This window comes from Gobio gobio (genome assembly GCF_949357685.1).
Source record: "Gobio gobio genome assembly, chromosome: 18".
In the NCBI taxonomy this organism is placed as follows: domain Eukaryota; kingdom Metazoa; phylum Chordata; class Actinopteri; order Cypriniformes; family Gobionidae; genus Gobio; species Gobio gobio.
In genome coordinates, this window is record NC_137111.1 from 21,981,047 (window position 1) to 22,000,879 (window position 19,833).

General features: G+C 38.4%; 1 protein-coding gene across 6 annotated transcripts in view; it reads left to right on the top strand.

The window, feature by feature from the left end:
• Positions 1-2,576: 2,576 nt before the first annotated feature.
• The window catches only part of pacs2 (phosphofurin acidic cluster sorting protein 2), a 57,305-nt gene continuing 40,048 nt past the window's right edge, over positions 2,577-19,833 (top strand). For 5 of the 6 annotated variants that reach the window (XM_079842148.1, XM_079842144.1, XM_079842146.1 and 2 more), the window contains exon 1: positions 2,604-2,987. In XM_079842148.1, coding sequence (XP_079698274.1) covers positions 2,869-2,987 — 119 coding nt within the window. In that variant the 5' untranslated portion in view covers positions 2,604-2,868. Of the gene's footprint in view, positions 2,988-19,833 lie in introns of all 6 variants that reach the window. The other variant, XM_079842149.1, reaches the window with a different exon arrangement.

A 19,833-nucleotide genomic window follows, 5' to 3' on the forward strand; every position in this document is an offset into this window, starting at 1 on the left:
TTCAGTCACCACCCCTTTTTTAAAGTGCCAGCTGTGTTTAAATAGTTTATTCATTCATTCAAACTGCACAAATGCTTTTTTACTAACTATTTTGGTCGTATTTCACGTACAAATATCAACAAATTATAAATGTAATCTAAATCTAAAGTAAGCAAACTTTACTTAAAATAAATTAAATTATCTGCCACTTGACAAAAATACATAGTGAGAAAAGCATTCTTTGCAGTGGAGGTACATTCATTCATTGCTCATATTTTCATCATGGGGACACTGTCAAACTGACAAAAATGGCATGTCCTTTTATACAGGAAGGATCCTGACGTTCACTTGATTAACCTCTAGAAATAACCTGATAATTAGAATTTCCTTTAGGATTTCCAGTGGTTGGACGCATTGATGACACTCATATTCCCATCATCACACTTTCTGAAAACGGATTACTGTATGGAATGGAAGGATGCTGCCAGATGGTAGTACGAGATATATGGCATAACCACCACAGCTGTTAAATACATTTATTTACAATTTTTATGGTCATCTTTATTTCCTACAAATACTTTATTCTTTTTCCTGTTGGATGTTAATATTCTTCCTCCATCTCCTCTTCATCTGTCAGTGGTGCTGGTGTTTGGCTGGCCTGAGTAGAAGTAAACTGTTTAATGTCATTACCCTAATTAATGAATGTAACAGATGGGATCAAAGAACATTTCATTATGTGAAAAGAGCATAGACCCTTTTCACATTTCTGGGTTTCTCAGAACGGAAGTCGTCATAGGGTTAACTTTTATAGTGGTGAATGAAAGAATAAATTAAATATATATTTTTGTGTCCCCATTTGCTCAAATAGCAAAAGAAAAACTCCACAATAGTGATTTAACAACTTTCAAAACGAGGGAAAAAATAGAGTGAGTTTGATAACGGAGGTGGAAAGAGAAAAATATGTAATTTTTCACAATCACTCCCATAGACACTGTATTAGAAACCTTCTCACAGCAGCGGTAACTTGTTTTTTGTAATTTGATGCAAAAGTAATATAATACAAAGTATTAGTGTTATAAATGTACAAACACTTAAAAAAAAAAAATACAAAAAACGTTGCAGGATTTACGATATTGATGACCATTAAAACACGTCATCACAGTCTGTGAAAAGGGTCTATGTGGGAAAAGCTGCTGCACATTGGACACTGAATGATATTTAATTAATATGTCAAATGTTTGTAAAGTCATTAAACCAACACCCATGAACATTTTATGCTTAAAGCTTTACCTGATTGAATTATGTTTTTATTTTTCATTTTTAGCTGCTGCCACATTCTTTTTTTGCCTTTTGGATACCATGAAAATGAAACTTAATTAAAATGATTAAGGATTAAACTTACATATTGACCTGGAAGTATGCAAACGTCTTTTTGTTGGGTGCTGTTGCCATGGTGAATCGTAATTTCATAGCTCCATTGATCGTGGCTTTTCATAGTTGGAGTGCATGTGCTTAACTCAGAGTCAGTCTACTCAGAGTTGATTGAACTACCTCAATTCAGCTGTTCTGAAACCCAAAACTCCGAGTTTCCCATCTCAGAGTAAGTCAACTCAGAGTTCAGGTTTAAACTCAGAGTTGGTTGAACCTCCTTATTGAAACGGGCCCCTGATCAAATCTGATTACCAAAACCTGATCAAATGACTTCTAATGATAAGTATGTTTTTAGTGAAATATTGTTATAAAATTGTCATCAGTGTTGGGGAAAGTGACTAATGCATTACAATATTGTAATACTACCTAAAAAAGTAGCCTAACTAATTGCGTTACTTTTTATGGTAAGTAATGTGTAATGTTACGCTTGCGTTACTTTTGCTCACCTGGGCATAGTTTGATTGCTGGAGTAGCACTTTCTACTTCATATGTGACCCTGGACCACAAAACCAGTCATAAGTTGCACAGGTATATTTGTGGCAATAGCCAACAATATATTTTATGGGTCAAAATTATAGATTTTTTCTTTTATGTCAAAAATCTTTGGGATATTAAGCCAAGATCATGTTCCATGAAGATATTTTGTACATTTCCTGTATAAATCTCAATTGCAAAAAATTGCCATTTTGTGGTCCAGGATCACATAAGTTGGCTAGTGTCCATGTTGACATATTTATATTTAGCCAACAATAATATAGTTAATATAATATAATATAATATACAGTAGGCTATAAAAAGATTAATTGTGATAATAATATGCATTATTATAATTGTATTCATATTTTATCTTGACCAACTTACACGCAGTAGATCCAGTAAATGTTCCTTGCGCTTGCGTTTTGCAACACGGTTGGAAATAAGCATTTTTATGTTTCAGAATATCAGATTACACAATCTTAAATCCAAAAGTCTACTATAGGCTACTTAGTTATGTTTAAACTTAAGTCAAATTGTCCAGTACTTGCAAACTCTAATAATGTAGCCTACCAACATCATGATGTGACTGTTTGTTTATAAACAGCACTAAGTACTTTGTCTACAGTTGTCCCGTTATTTAGCCTACTGACCATCCGGAGAGAGCGAGAGTGCAAGAGCGCAGATGCGCCAGTCGCTGGTATAACGCGGGGTCACGTGACTTCCTGCGGCGAGTGACTGCTGCTGCAGTTTCTTGTCGCGAGCGCTCGGTGCACGGTGTGGAAATTCCGAACCACAGCGGCATGAAGTTGCACGCATACACCGCACGCGAATCGCTGCGCCACCCGTGAACGGTAACTCGTCTCCGTGAAGCAGCGGATTAACACCCGTTTGAGCGGAGCGGGGATTAAGATCCAGCGCGATCCAGAGGGAGAAGTTTGCTCACTGCGTCGGGTGGAGGTGAACGGGACACCAGCAGCGAGCATGGCGGAGAGAAGTGGCCGGTTAAGCTTCCCCGGCAGCGGGGCGCTGAACAGACCGGTTCCTATGAACCTGTTCGCCACTTGGGAGATAGACGGCTCGTCTCCCAACTGCATCCCCAGGTGAGAGGCATGCGTGATCGGACGCCCAGGTGGGCTGTTTGTCAGCCGGCAGGCAGGTGCACGGCGGTAGGGAGTGGTGTGTGTCTGTGTTAGACAGAGAAAGGGTGTATGAACTAGTTAGTCTGTCATTGTGGTGCACTGATCGAGCGTGTCTGATTGGACCGATGTCAGCATCGGATCACGGTGGCACAAATCCAGTGATGTTCTGCTGGTTTAGGAACGCTTTTCTGTCATTCACCGTTAGTCTAAATGTCAAAATGTGACCCGGTTGCGCTTTGATCAGTAGTTTTATTTTGTTTTATTTCTTTTTTATTTAACGTATTATTATTGACATTATTACTACTCCTATTATTAATGTTCATTTCCGTTATGCTTGGCCCGAGCCTGGAGGGGTTTGACAGCTCTGTTGTGTCAGCGAACACAAACAAAACTCTTTGGCCATTGTGACGTCAGGGTTCCACTCTCGCGCCGCGCTCGGCTGAGGTGGCACGCGCGGTTTGGTTTCGCCGGAGGGGTCGAGCTGTCATCAGCACGGACCGGTTTCGTGCCCAATAACCAAGCGAATCTACTAGATACACTGCCACCAGAACATGATGTTCTGACCCAGAGGTTCAGAGACATCCGTTTTTCTTCATTTTCTGTCATGAGTCATCAAAGTAACCTTTCTTTCTTCCTTTCTTTCTTTTTTTCTTTCTTAACCACACATTGGATCAATACGGGCTTGCTGTGTGTGCTGGCATGCAGGTTGATTTTTGTTTCTGTCTCATCATAATTGTTATGATGAACTAAGGGTGGTGTCCGCAAATGACTTTAAAGACTCAGTTCACCCATAAAAGGAAAATGCTGTCATTATTTACTCAGCCTCATCACTTCCAGGAGAAATTATAAAGAGGGACTGGAGAGCTGGAGCTTTCAAGCTTCAAAAGATATCATAAATCTCTGTGAAGATTGAAAGTCTTCTTAAGCCATGCGGTATAGCTTTGTGTGTGGAGCGGTTCAAAATGAAAGAACAAATCATTCATTTTCAATGAATCAGTTGATTGAGTGAATTCACAAAACCAGTGTTTTGTTTGTTCACCATTTGGATTGATCCAGCTCTTGAGTTTAACTCCCTGGGTTCAGTCCCAGAAGATAACATCTCAGTGAAAATCAACTTATCACACAAAGATATATAGATTTTGATTTCTTTCATGCCGTTTTTTTGTCATCTTGGAGCTTGACAGCCCTTTACTGTAAAAAAAAAAACGAATTCAATTTACAGTAGAAAAGTGGTTGCTTGAAATCATCGTAAAAAATAATGTTACAATGTTTCAGATATTATGGTATGCCAGTATATTTTACAACTGCATATTTTTATTAATTTATATGTTCATATATTAGTCTCCTTGAAGGACCAAAATCTGCTTTTTACAGTAAAATGCACTCTAACCACCATAATATTACAGGTGACACATTAGAAAGCCACATCTGAGCCATCGGCTTGATGTTTTAGTAATTTTAGGATGAACATTAAAGGGGTAGTTCACCCAAAGATGAAAATGCTGTCATCATTTACTCACCCTCAAGTTGTTCCAAACCTGAGTTTCTTTGTTCTGCTGAACACAAAAGAAGATATTTTGAAGAATGTTTGTAACAAAGCAGATAGAGCAACCATTGACTACCATAGTAGGGGGAAAATACTATGGCAGTCAATGGTTGCTCGATCTGATTTGTTACAAACGTTCTTCAAAATATCTTCTTTTGTGTTCAGCAGAACAAAGAAACTCAGGTTTGGAACAACTTGAGGGTGAGTAAATGATGACAGAATTTTCATCTTTGGGTGAAGTATCCCTTTAAGTCAGCCTGAACTGGAGCAAATGATGGAGAGGAGGATGTGGAATAAAGAGAGAGATGTTCCTTATGAATTCTTGATCATAATAAAAGATTCACAACTGTACCACAGACACATTTTCCCTCTGGCCCTTTGTCTGCTCGCAGTATGTGTGTGAGGAGCACAACATTTGACCATATAATTCCTGCAGTTAATTAAGTGTTCATTTAAATGTCTGTTCTGCGCACATCATTAAAGCTGAGAGTAAAATATGAGGCAAATGACTCATCTTATCAGAGTGAGACACACTCATACATCCCTGTCATAAAAACGACATTAACTTCAGTTTTTAATGAGCTACAGCAGCTGGTCTTCTGAGCTTTTTTTGTAGGATTTTCCCCTGTGGGCTTCCACTGCAGTGGGTGTGGCCTTGTTTGGAGATACTGTCTTATTGGCTAAGTCTGATGTGGTGGGCGTGTTTCTAATCTAGGACTGGTTTTCTTATAATGAATCTTATCTTAGAGGCACTCTGAAATGTTTTCCCAGCTTTCTGGTGAATATTTGATTCATTGCAGTTCTGTTATTGTTAAAGGGTTAGTTCACCCAAAAATGAAAATTATGTCATTAATTACTCACCCTCATGTCGTTCGACACCCGTAAGACCTCCGTTCATATTCGGAACACAAATGAAGATATTTTTGTTGAAAGCTGATGGCTGTGAAAGGCCTCAGAGTGGCCTCCATTGGCATTCACATTCAGTACATTCACACTCACAAGTAGGGCTGTCTCTTTACGTTCGAAAATCGATTGCACAATCAATCGGACCAACCAACACAAGTTTTGAAAACGAAAATAGGGAATCGATTTTAACCAAACATGTACACTATTATTTTTGAACGAATTAAACAAATAAAAAAGTTAGTAACAGGTATTATTAATATGTTGAAATATGTTTTTAAAACTTGCATGTGGTCATATTGTGACAATGCTGTGTGCGTAGAAAAGAATGAGCGCTATTTCCTCCAGAAGGGAGAGCAGCTTTCTCATTCCTCTCAGCGCCGCTCGCTCCACCCGAAAGCCCTTAGGGGCTACGAAAGAGTGAATGACGTCGAAAGCGACCTCTTACAGGAGATGTTGATTTATGAAAAGGAACCACCTTTGCCAGCTGACAGCGACCCGCTTTTGTGGTGGAAGATTGGCAGTTCGAAATACCCCCACCTTGCGCAGCTGGCAATGAAGTACCTGAGTGTCCCTGGAATATCAGTGCGGTCGGAGCGCGTCTTCTCAACAGCTGGGCATATAGTGAATAAAAAACGCTCTGCTCTGGACCCCGAAAATGTTGATAGACTTGTTTTCCTGTCCAATAATTTGTAATAGAGCCTTATTTGCACGTTTCATCAGTAACGCCCGCATAGGTTAAGTGTCGGTAACGGTCAATTAAAAAAACACATGGCCTGTTCGCAAGCTAAGTTCATTCAAAGTTTCATTTTGAACGGTTGAATAATTACGTTAAGTTATTATCCACACGAACTTCACATTCAGTGTAGGCTAGTACATTTTTAAGCTTTATTTTCAACCTCTTTTCATGGGCTACAATTTTTTTTTGTGTGGAATTTATAATCGTAAACACAGCCATGTTAAAGCCTGTAGCTAATGTTTTTCTTTGACGTTATGGCAGTCCACTCTGCTTAATGTTTTTTTTCCCCAGAATGTTGCACTCCTGTTTGTCATTGTGCACAAAATAAATAATCAGAAATATTGCTGACTTGTGCGTCTCAAGCGCCCTCTTTACTTTCATCCTAATGCCCGTTAGTTGTCCGTGGATTGGCGTAGGCTATATTTAGCGTTGAAAATGAAAACGTCATTTAAAATCGATTTTAGAATCGATTCAATGAACACTTGTGTCTCAAAAATCGAACAGGATTTTTTTTCAAAAGTGACAGCCCTACTCACAAGACCCATAAAAGGCACTTAAAACGTAGTTACAAAGTCCATCTCACCACAGTGGCTCTACAATAATTTTACGATGCGACGACAATAGTTTTTGTGCGCAAAAAAAAATCAAAATAACACCTTTATCCAACTTGTTCTTGTCTTCCGTGTGTGCCTCCACGACGCATGCGCGAGAATATGACGCAGATCCGGCGTTCGGACACATGACCCAGAAGCGATTTGTTTACAAGCAGAGGAAGACGCGCGTGTCTAAGCTGTTGAATTCTACATTGATCGTGCTTTAGGTCTCGGCGTAGTTCTCAAAATCGGGCTTAAGTGTGCATTTCATGGATTCCCGAACGCTGGCGCTACGTCATATTCTCGCGCATGCGTCGTGGAGGCACACACGGAAGACAATAACAAGTTGGATAAAGGTGTTATTTTGATTTTTTTTTGCACACAAAAACTATTGTCGTCGCATCGTAAAATTATTGTAGAGCCACTGTGGTGAGATGGACTTTGTAACTACGTTTTAAGTGCCTTTTATGGGTCTTGGGAGTGTAAATGTACTGAATGCCAATGGAGGCCTATCTGAAGCCTTTCTCAGCCATCAGCTTTCAACAAAAATATCTTCATTTGTGTTCCGAATATGAACGGAGGTCTTACGGGTGTCGAGTGACATGAGGGTGAGTAATTAATTACAGAATTTTCATTTTTGGGTGAACTAACCCTTTAACTAAAACTTAAAAATTGTTATTATAAATATTGGATGGACATTTTAAATGTGAAAAACCTAAATGAAAAATTATAAATACTGAAATAAAAACTAAAGTAAATCTAAAGCTAACTAGAAATATAAAAAATGAGGGATGCATATATCAGCCACCATATCAGTATCGGCCGATATATGTTAATTTTTAATGTTAAAGGTCCCATGGCATGAAATTTAGATTTTATGAGATTTTTCAACATTAATATGAGTTCCCCTAGCCTGAATATTGTCCCCAAAGTGGCTAGAAATTTCGATTGGTGTAAACTGAGTTCTGGCTGTCTTTCTCTGCCTTTGAGAAAATGACAGCTCAGACGAGCTGATCTTGAATTTTCCTGTTTTGAAGTCGTAACAGGAACGGTTACCTCCCTTTCCTCCGCCCAGAGAATTTGGCATTGCCCATGTGAGCGTTATATTTGTCCTCGAGAGATCATGGCTTGTGAATGCTGGCAGTTTCTCAGTGTTTGGATGTACAAATGAAAAAAAAAGTATTTTTTCAGTTCCTTCTGATCTGTGATCAGTGATTTCTGATGTGTAGCTAATTATTCAAGTTCACACAGAACTTTATTATTGGTGCACACGCTGCGGCTTCTCTCTCTCCCGACAGAACGGTGTTTTCGTGTTTTCTATCTTGTGAGTCAGTGTTGTACGTCCTCGTCGCGTCTATCTGTTCTAAAATGTGCATACAGTCGTTTCTGCTCAACATCGGCAGAGCCACATCTTTAGAGATAAACCTCACACACGCCGAAGCTTGGGCTGCACTGGCCGGTCGGCCTTCAACATCCCCGACCCCCAGTACTGCATCTGGCCCACAGCGGAGGCACCAAACGCGGCGCGAGATTAAGCAGAAGGGGGGTGAGCGTGGTTGTATCCGGGCTAGGCTAGCCAGCCATCACCATAATAAACTGGATTACTTTCGATTACTGCTGTTGTGTCTTTGTTTGCGCTGTGTACTCAATGCACGTCACTGACGCCTTTCATATGATAGGAAAATATCTAAATATAATGCTATAATCAACACTTACTCGTAACTCGTTCATCTCAACAGCTGTATAGGGTACATTACATGTGTTACAAAGTTGGTGGAATAAGGACATTTTCACTGAAGTCTCAAAGCAGACACGCCCCTTGAAACAGAGCATTCAAGCTAGAGGGCTAATATCAGTATAGTAAAAATGCCTTTTATTTCTAAATTATGACATTTTATGATGTAAAAATCATACTAACAATATAAGTACACCTCAGAATACATTATAAAATAAAATAAAAAAGCCATGCCATGGGACCTTTAACGCTATTGGCCCGATAAGAAAATTAGGTTGATCTATCAAAGCCGATAAATAATAGATTATTTCCTTCAGATGAGACACTTCAGATGCGCATTGTTTGCCACAATGGATTTGAATTGCTTGTGATTGAAATCACTTCAAAAAGGAAAATACAGTGCAACACGCCCAGCGCAAGTCTGTCATATAGGCTACATAAAATAATAATGAGCACATTATAATTGTATGCTTGGGACATTTAATGGTGAGACTTTTGTTTTTGTAATCAGGCTCTCAGTGTGAGATGGTGGTCCAGTGGGTTAAACCATGGAACTGATACGCAGAAGGTTGCTGGTTCAATCCCAGCGGTCACCACCAGTGTGTCCTTGAGCAAGGCACTTTACTCCACGTTGCTTCAGGGGGATTGTCCCTGTAATAAGGGCACTGTAAGTCGCTTTGGATAAAAGTGTCTGCCAAATGCATAAATAATAAATATAAATATAATATACACTCTCAAAAATTATATTAAAAAGTCGGCCAATATATCGGTTATCGCCTTTCAAATATGAAGAATTAACGGTTATAAGACAAAAGCACAAAAATACTAAATTAATACTAAAACACTGATTATTGGTTTGTTTGCTCTGTTTTTGTGACAAATATAAAAGTCACAAAAAGCCACTTTACGTGTATTTTGTACTTTTTATTATGAAACATGCGTGTGTCTGGCAGAACATGTGCCTTTTGTGTTTGTCACACTTTGTGTCTTCTGGTTGTTAAATTAGCGTATGTGTGTGTTGAGTGTTTTGAAGAGAGATTCTTTAATTACAACATCTAAATTTATGACCTCCTAAAGATAGTGTGATCAGTTGTCAGCCTCAAGCTATTACTGAAGTGTTTGTGGTGGGCTGAAACGCAGATCTGCATGCAGTTGTTTTCAATGCGAGTTCAAGCCGCTGATCTCCTCTGATGTTTGATTGTTTCAGTGAAGAAGATGATGATTTAATTTGCGTTGAATGGCTATTTTCAGCAAGAAGAATAATCGTTTAGATTTACACACTGCAAAATAGGTCACAAAATAGTCTGAAGGCTGAGATTGTTGTGTGTTATGGCAGATTTGATAGATTTAAAAGGGCTTTATGTTAGATCACTGTAACTGCCATAATCCTTACGTTCAATTAAGCTGTCAGAGCCGACACATTCTGACTGGTTGAGTCCTGCTGGACTGAAGAAAAGCCAAAGGTAAATTAATGCAATGAGACACCGAAATGTCACCCACATTTAAACAGCAAAAGTTGAAAAGCGAATCCTGCCATGTTGTTCAGTCATTCAGTTTTCAGTCCATTATGTGAAATCAGTGCGTAGTTTTTAATGTGTGGGAAATGTTTTTTAAAAACTATTGAATGTTTTTTAAAATAAAATAAAATACACTGTGAATATTAGATGATATAAAAAAAATGTATTTTTAAACGTATATAAAAAGGTGTAAAGGCACAATATGTACGATTTTTGGGTTAAAATATCCAAAAACCACTAGAACAGTCTTTTATATATTTAGTTGACTTGTGTACTTGTATTATCCCAATTGTTTCCAAGAATGTTTAAATCCAGAGAAAGAAGCAATTTTAACAGGGACACAGACCTGTTATTAATAACATCATACCAGCGTTACCCTTGATTTCCGTGACGCTTTAATATATTATGTGTTTTATTAGACAGGTGAGCAACTGTTTGGATACATTAATCTCCAGAAAACGAATCATTGTTATATAGCTCAATACAGTTAGTCTTATTGTGTAAATATAGTTTTCTTGATTTACAGCGAGTGCCATGTTTTACCATGCCTAATATCGATCTAGCTTACTGTCTTATAGTAGCAGCCGAGGCGGCCGAGCGAACACACAGAGAAGCATTATAACATAACTTTCAACACACTCAAATAATGTATCTTATATGTGCTGTGTTGCGTACGCATGACCAGAAGAAGCGGAAGCGGACGTCTTTGGCATAAAAAAAGCTGGCCAAAATCCAGGCGTTCCAGGCAAACACCTTTGTTTTGAATACCCATAGCGGCAAAATGTAATATTGTGGCTTTAAGTACTAAAATTACTAAACTGAAATAAAAATTTATGAAAGGTTTATAGAAAAAGAAGTGTTACAGAAGTGTGTAAAATTGTGTGACCAATTCACTAAAACTTAATGAACTAAAAGTACAAATATATAAAAAAAGATATTGTAGTACATAAATAGTACTAAAATAGCTCAGGAAGTTAAGAGTGTTTTTTTTAAAGGTTATTCTCATGTCATACTGAATCAAAATGTCCTTGTTCTTTTGAGGTCATTGTACTATGAAAACATGAAGTTTAACGGAAAACGTCCTCCAGAAACTGCCTGCTCGTTTCTGATTTCAGAAACCTTCATTTAATATCACATGGTTACACAGTTACACATCAACACCTATTCAGTGTTGAGCTTGGCCTGCCCAGTCACGTTGAAGTAATACTGAGGGACTAGAAAAGATATTATTAGCCCTAAACACTCATAGAACTAATTTTTGTTTAATTATGTCTGATAAATGGCTTATTAAAATTCTATACTGTTTTGTATAAAAAAAAATTAAAAAATCCACAATCCTTTTAAATGCTACAATAATTGAATTTAGGCACCACAACATTAACCATTTTTCATACTGTACAACTATAGTAATTTTGAGATTTGCTGAAGATTACATTTCACACTGTTATTCAAATCTTTTTAAAGATTAAGGGTGATCTAATAGTAAAAATATGGAGAATAAGAGCAATTAAATTGACAAAAAAAAAACCCTCTAATATCGCCTGATAATATTGTCTACATCCTGAGAGTAAAATTGTTCACCAACAGTAACTTAAAGGGTTAGTTCACCCAAAAATAATATTATTAAATATTAATATCCAACGCACGTTCACGCAACAACCTCTGCTCTCACTTTAACAAGCCGTGATGCTCTCGTGAATGCATTGGAGATTAATATTTAGCAAATAAAGTGGTAAATTATATTTTTTTGCGCAAACAAAGTTATCACGTCACTTCATTAAAATTAAAGTTAAACCACTGGAGTCACATGGATTACTTTAATGATGTCTTTACTACCTTTCTGTGACTTAAAAGTGGTTGTTGCGTGAACCTACACTGGTCTCATGGTTCGATTACGATTATCATGCCATCGATTCGGTTCAATTCGATATCATGATGCATCGACTATGCACTGCATCGACTCATGTATACAATTTTGTCAGTCAGTTATACGAACTGAACCTTACATTTTACCTGCTCAAAGTAAACACGCTTCTTGAATGTATCAAACCCAAAACTCAAGTCTGGGCACAGAAGACAACAGGAGCATTTAGAACAAATACACAAAATACTAAAAGCCACTTCAGTCAAAACTAAAGACTAAATGCATCTGGTTGTTGAAACCACATATGTAAATTTTACTCCTCGCAACAATGCTAAAAAAAAATGTATGCGCTTGTGAGAGTGTGTTATGAGCTATATTTGACATGTTATAGCCCGATATGACAGTGCTACTGAAGCACACATCGCCGCAGACGAGCAGCTGCATATCTCTTCATCAAGCCAGCGCACAAACTACCGAAAGTAAACTCGTAGGTGCTCAACATACAATCTGAAACTGAACGATCTTACCAGTTCTGTTGCCGCGCTCGCTCCTATTGCGGTCTTTGAGTTTGAAATTAGCTGATGATCAATAAAATGCAGCTCATATCTGTTGTTTTCGGTGACGTGAACTCCAATAAATCTCCATATAGTGCGTGAATTGAAGATCGGATTTATATCCGTTTTGCGGAGATACATTTATGTGCCCAAGTGTAAATGAAATCGTTTTGATAAATCAGATTTACACACAGTGCATGTGTTCTCCAGGTCGTGCTTACCAGTTTGTTCATAAAAGCCGAAATGTGTACAGATGTCGGCTTTTAAAGTAGTTGGAGCATTTGAATTACTCATTTGTGTTCTGATAATGAACGAAAGTCTTAGGTGTTTGGAACGACATAAAGGTGAGTAATTAATGACAGAATTTCCATTTTTGGGTGAACTAACCCTTTGAATACAATCTTTATAGTGACCCTGTGGCCTGTGCTGCCGAGTGTGTGCATGACCCCCTTATGGTCCTTTGTATCTTCTCAAGTGGGCATCATTTTTTGTAAAACAATAGAAATCTCTCTCTCTCGCTCTCTCTCTCTGATTGAACAGGCTGTGCTAGGCTGTCATATTTGTGTGTGTTGGTGGAGTGTGTGCTGTGTTCTCACCCAGAGGGAAGAAACAGTCATGCCTTTGTCTTTAACGCACCCACAGCCATTCTTACACACACACTGTCAGGAGCGGAATAAATAGCTGTATTGTTTATATGGTAAAGCGCTGTTTTGTTTTGAGGCGTTTTGTTGTGTATTTTGTGTACGGTTTTGATTTGGAGGGACAGCAGATGCTACGACTTATCTCTTTAATGGGATGACGGTGCAACTCTTTTATTGCACATGGGCTGAGACTGCTCTGTAGATCACTGCCTATTATAGAGCTGTTCAGTTATGATGTCCATTTAGGCCAACCTAGAAGTCTAATTTGTTAAGTTCCTTCAGGAATTTTCACTGGGTTCTTAGAATAGCGGTTTTCAATGCATATGTAAAATACGTTAACTATTGCAACAAGGTTATGTGTTTGGTGAATTTGAACCATTGAAGCCCCCCCCCCCCCCCCCCCAAATATAAAGCAGCAGAATTTTTTTCAACATGCATAATAGGAAATGTTTCTTGAGCACCAAATTAGCATATTAAAATGATTTCTGAAGTATCATGTGACACTGAAGACTGGAGTAATGATGCTGAAAATTCAGCTTTGCCATCACAGGAATAAATTACATTTTATAGTATATTCAGATAAAAAAACATTTATTTTAAATTGCAATAATATTTCGTATTTCTGTTTTACTGTATTTTTTAATAATATCTAAAAACACATGTTTACATATTTAATATAACTATTTAGAATTTCTCTGTGCATATGGCAGGGAAGGAACTACTTGTGGACACACACGTCTGGTTCTCTATGTCTGGGACTCTATCTTTGTGGGGACTCTCCATAGACGTAATGGTTTTATACTGTATATTCTATCACCTTACACTAACCCTACCCCTACACCAACCCATCACAGTGTGATCACACATAACTTTAGCATTTGTACCTTTTGTATGATTTATGAGCTTGTTTTCTCATGGTGACACAAGGATATTTGGATATTGCCATCTTTGTGGGGACATTTTGTCCTCCTCATAAAGTAGGTTTTACCAGCATTGTTAATTAATGAATAATGTTAAATAATGGAGCCTTATTGTAAAGTGTGTGACTGAACAACAATCAGAACATATTCAAACAATATCTAGGGCATGTCATTTAGTCCAGATTAAAATATAAAATGTTTAAGTTTGAAAATTAATAGCCTTAAGTCTTTAAAGGAGCACGCCGACTTTTGGGGACTTTAGCTTATTCACCGTATCCCCCAGAGTTAGATAAATCCATACATACCATTCTCATCTCCGTGCGTGCCATAACTCTGTCTGTCGCACCCACTGCTAGCCTAGCTTAGCACAAAGACTGGAGGTAAATGGCTCCAGCTAGCCTACTTCTCAATAAGTGAAAAAATAACGCCAACATTTTCCTATTTACATGTTGTGATGTGTATAGTTTAGTGGTGGGCATAGATTAATTTTTTTAATCTAGATTAATCTCACTGTAATATTGGAATTAATCTAGATTAAAATGGCTCATTTGAATTCTGCCGAAGGCATTCAGAATATGTGTGCTCCTAAGTGATCCTTTGTCTTTTTGTAGTTTGAATAATTAATAACTTCTGTCCCTTTAAGACCTGACGCACACATGGATCCCAAACACTGTTCCTGTGAGCTGGTTACGACTGTGTTTACGTTAATACTCACCAAGATGGGCATTGAGACATTTTATGAGTGTATTTGACCATTAATAAGCTGGAAATGGAGCTCATTTTTGCAATTGTATGTCAGAGGCAGCTTTATTACGGTATGTGTGTGTGCGCTTCAGATGCGAGCGTGAAATCTGCGGGAATTAACGTTATGTGCAACCCCGCGCGAAATTTAGACCGGTCACTCCAATATTTAAAAAAGTTTACAAAAAAAAAAAGTATACTTCTGCGTCGGACCTACGCCGTTAGTTACGCGTTAGTTTTGATTTATACTTCTGCGCTGTTGTCCGCGTAAATGTGCAATTACACATGCAGACGCTAGTAGGCAGTGTCCTCGGGCATGTTGGTGTAAAAAGGCGTAGGGTACGCGCGCATCACACAGCCTACGGCGTAGGTCCGACGCAGAAGTATAAATTGGCCTTTACACGCTGTCAAGAGGAAATTCCAGCAGCACACCCGTTCGCCGTGTTCAGAGGGTTAACTGGACTGAATGAGAGGAGGCGGGTGCGTGTCAACTCGCTCTCGGTCGGAGAGGAGAATGCGGCTGATATCGATACTGTAGAAAATGAGTATCGTATTGTTTCAGATATTTCAGTATCGATACATATCGAAATATCGATATTTTTGACAACACTAGTAGGCATACACACAGGTTCGAAGACTCGTTTTCTCGCCCCTACAGTGAAATTCGGCTAGGTATACATCCGCGCTAAACTATCAAGGTGAAAGTCATCATAGCTTGCGTAGTATAGACACACCTCCCAACTAGGGATGCGCGGTATACCAGTACTGGGAAAATACCGGTATATATTTTATTTCAAACTGTACGATATCATGATTTTGCTCATTTTGGTATATGCTGCTGTTCCGAAGTTCACCGCTAGGTGGCAGCGCGCGCTACCCAAAATGACGTGAAACCGGCAAATGTGGCAACAAAACAAAATTAATACAGCAGTTAAATCTCACTCAACATGCACTAAACTCATTAATAAAGACAGGAGTAGACGTGAAATTTGGAATTACTTTGCTTATAAAGCTGCTGAAGAACCATCAAATCTTGCCAAGCATCAGTCACTGAATTCCTGACTTGTAAGATATTAAGAGATCGACAGGTGAGTGCATCATTCAAACGATCTAATTTAGACATTTATTTTCTTTCAACACTGATCAACACACACACATAAGATCATATCGTTTAAATATAAAGAAATATCCAGCGCTCGTTTCAACCAGTGACGTTTAGATCTCATTATATTTGCACGCATACTATTGCACTATTTACATCCGCGAAAGACATAACCAACTGTGTTTATGTGACTACTCACTAAAGATTGACATTTTTTGACATCATTGTGTGTATTTGACTAAGGAAAAACAACTTAATTTGGAATGCGCGAGCTCTTTAGGCTTGTGTGTTTGTTGTTGGTAGGAGCACAAAGAAAACTCTCTTAAAGAGCTCCCATCCCTTATGTATTACGAAATGCTATAAAATCGCTTGCATGTTCAAATTGGCGAGGTTTAAAAAGACGTGGGCAGTGATTTCCGTCAGCTGTCCCGCAACGGAAGCGAAAGTGTTGAATCTGAGCGCGCAGGTTGCTTTTATAGTGCAGGTGCGATGTCTTTTGAAGCTAGAAGCAATTTGCTCATTTTGAGAGAATGGAGACGCGCAGTAATGCTGAAATTACTTACAAGAAAGTTTCCAAATGACTGATTGATGTGATAATCTTTGTTGATTAATTTAATAATAAACATTTGCGGTAATTTCCCGCTTCATAAACCCAAAACTTGCGAGAGTGAGTAAAATTATGCGCAATACCCGCATCAAAATTCAGACCCTGTATGGTATCGATTTAATATCTGTACTTCGGTATTAGATTGTGGTACCATACCGAAGCCAAAATTGTGGTATCGAGCCATCGCTACTCCCAACCCAACTTTGAGAATAGATTAACGGCGATATTTTTTTTATAGCCCGATAAGAGTCTCACGTTAACGCAGCACGTTAACGCCGATAATGGCCCGCCACTAGTATAGTTACATTGTGTACTAAGACCGACGAAAAATGAAAAGTTGCGACTTTCTAGACCGATATGTCTAGGAACTATTCTCTCATTCCTGCGTAATGATCGAGGAAGTTTGCTGCCGTACCATGGGTGCAGCGGCGCAATGATATTACACAGTGCCTGAAAATAGGCTAACTTCCGTCAACATAACCAATGTGAAAACCTGCTTACACAGAGAGCGTGCTGGGGACTATTTTCAGGCACTGTGTAATATCATTGCGCCGCTGCACCCATGGGACGGCAGCAAAGTTCCTTGATTATTACGCAGGCATGAGAGAATAGTTCCTAGACATATCGGTCTAGAAAATCGCAACTTCGTACACAATGTAACTATACACATCACAACATGTAAAAAGGAAAATGTTTGCCTTATTTTGTCACTTATTGAGCAGTCGGCTAGATGGAGCCGTTTACCTCCAGTCTTTGTGCTAAGCTAGGCTTGCGGTGGGTGCGTCAGACAGAGTTATGGCACGCACGGAGATGAGAATGGTATGTATGACTTATCTAACTCTGGGGGATACGGTGAATAAGCTAAAGTCCCAAAAAGTCGGCGTGTTCCTTTAAGTATTAAGTATTTGTTTATGTGATAGCGAAATACAGAAATCTGAATGGCCGTGTGTTTAGTAGCGCGAGTGTTTTGTTTACGAGGATTACCGGAGTCAGAGAGTGTGAATGTGCATTTTCATTCAGCGCATCTCCTTCACTCGTTCCGCCATGCTCTGCTCATGCACGTTGGGTCTGTTTACATCAGTGCACATTCCTCTTTGACATGTTCATTTTAAACGGTTGATGGGTAAAGTATTCTCAAAATGCATTCTAAAATCGGAATAATTCGTAATAAATAATTATTCACGGCATTTTGATGTGCCCACAATATCATGCATGTTCATTATTGTGATATCGTATTATCGTATATCGTCACATGAGACACACACACACACACACACACACACACACACACACACACACACACACACACACACACACACACGTTTGTTTTTGTGAAATGTGAGGACATTCCATAGGCGTAATGGTTTTTATACCGTACAAACCGTATTTTCTATCCCCTTACACTGCCCCTGCCCCTAAACCTAGCCCTCACAGGAGACTGTGCAGTTCACTTTCTGTGAAAAAAAAACTTGTTCTGTGTGATTTATAAGCATTTTGAAAAGTGAGGACATGGGGAACGTCCTCATATTTCACCCTCTTTTTGTAATACCTATGTCATACCCATGTCATTATACACATTTGTGTCCTGATATTTCACAAAAACATGCCCACACACACACACACACACACACACACACACACACACACACACACACACACACACACACACACACACACACACACACACACACACACACACACACACACACACACACACCTTAAAGTCTAAAAACTATAAAATTCCTCTGTTTTTGTTTTGAATGTTTGCTGATGTCTTATTTTACACCTGCATCACATTAAACCCAGTTCATCAGGTTCTGTGAGAGCAACCTACGGTGTGGTGTTTAATGTTTTTGTTTTAGCAGAGCTGTGCTGGTGTCTGCATTTAATTATTTGAATGTGGCCAAAAATGAAGTCAGTAATCCTGCTTCTGGTCTGAAGAAAGTAGTCATACAGGTTTAGAACAACATGAGTCATTGATGACATTTTTTAATTTTTTAGGGTGAGCAATTACTTTAAATTCACCAGGATCCTTCTTCATAAACCAAGTTAACTTCATTTGCATTGATATTTTTGTGCTGGAATTATTTATTTTAAACTCTGTTTAAAAAACTCTCATTGTTTATAGTCTATTAGCTGTGCAGCAAGCTTTGTAAAGACTGCTCATTTGCATCACCGTGAGGTCCAGAGATTCAGAAGATTCCAGACCAAAATGGCATCTGAGCACACCCTAAAGAACAGATGCCTTACACCCTGGGGATTCTGAGAGTCTGCACTCCAAAGACAAAAATAGCTGGTTTGTGGACCATGACCTGCTCTTTCCCAGACGCCCTGGTGTGAGCCAGCAGCAGTAGGTCTTTGAATTATGGTTATCAAGAATGCAAAACTAGCACGAATATCCTGATCACATGTGCATGACCACACGGCAGTGGGGCGCATCGGTTTTGTGTTTAAATAAAGTTGTGACCACAGTGAAACTCCATTCCTGATCATTGCAGGTGTGTCTGTTTGTTGTGTAAAGACAGCAGGTAACACAGTGTTCAACCAAACACTGGATATGAAAACAGCGCACAATTATGTAAATAAATGGATGTACATATGTAAAATATCTGTTCACAATTTCTCAGTCATCTGCACTGTTTTCTGTCCTGCATTTCAGATCTGTTTAGTTGTTCTTCTCTCCTGTTAAGCGTGGGAATTATAGTCAGTTTGACTTGATTTTCATATGTAGGAGGAATGGGTCACCATGGTTGACTAGTTATCCAACAACTGACTAGTCATTTAGTGAGGTCAACGATCTCAGATTTATATCCATACGTATTCAAATGGATGTCACGCCGGTTTTTCTTTTATTTTCCTCAAGTAGACTTTTGCTCGCAACTAACATTTTTTAAAATACATTTTTAACCGTTCTTTGATAAACAATGTTTAAATGCATCATATCACATTTTGAATGGTGCACTCACACTGCTGTAAAGTTTGGATTTTTAATCTGCTGTATTTATTTGATTATAATTTAATAACTATTTGATAAAAACAGTAAAAACTAAAATAATTATGTTCTATTTTAATTTATTTTAAAATATATTAATTTATGTAAATGTATTCCTGTGATGGCAAAGCTGAATTTTCAACATCATTACTCCAGTCTTCAGTGTCACATGATCCTTCAGAAATCATTTTAATATGCTGATTTGCTGCTCAAGAAACATTTCTTATTATGTGTTGAAAATATGCGTTATATTTTTTTTTGTGGAAACTGTGATACATTTTTCACAAGTTTTAAAGAGCATTTATTAGAAATAGTAATATTGTAAGTGTCTTTACTGTCACTTTTCATCAATT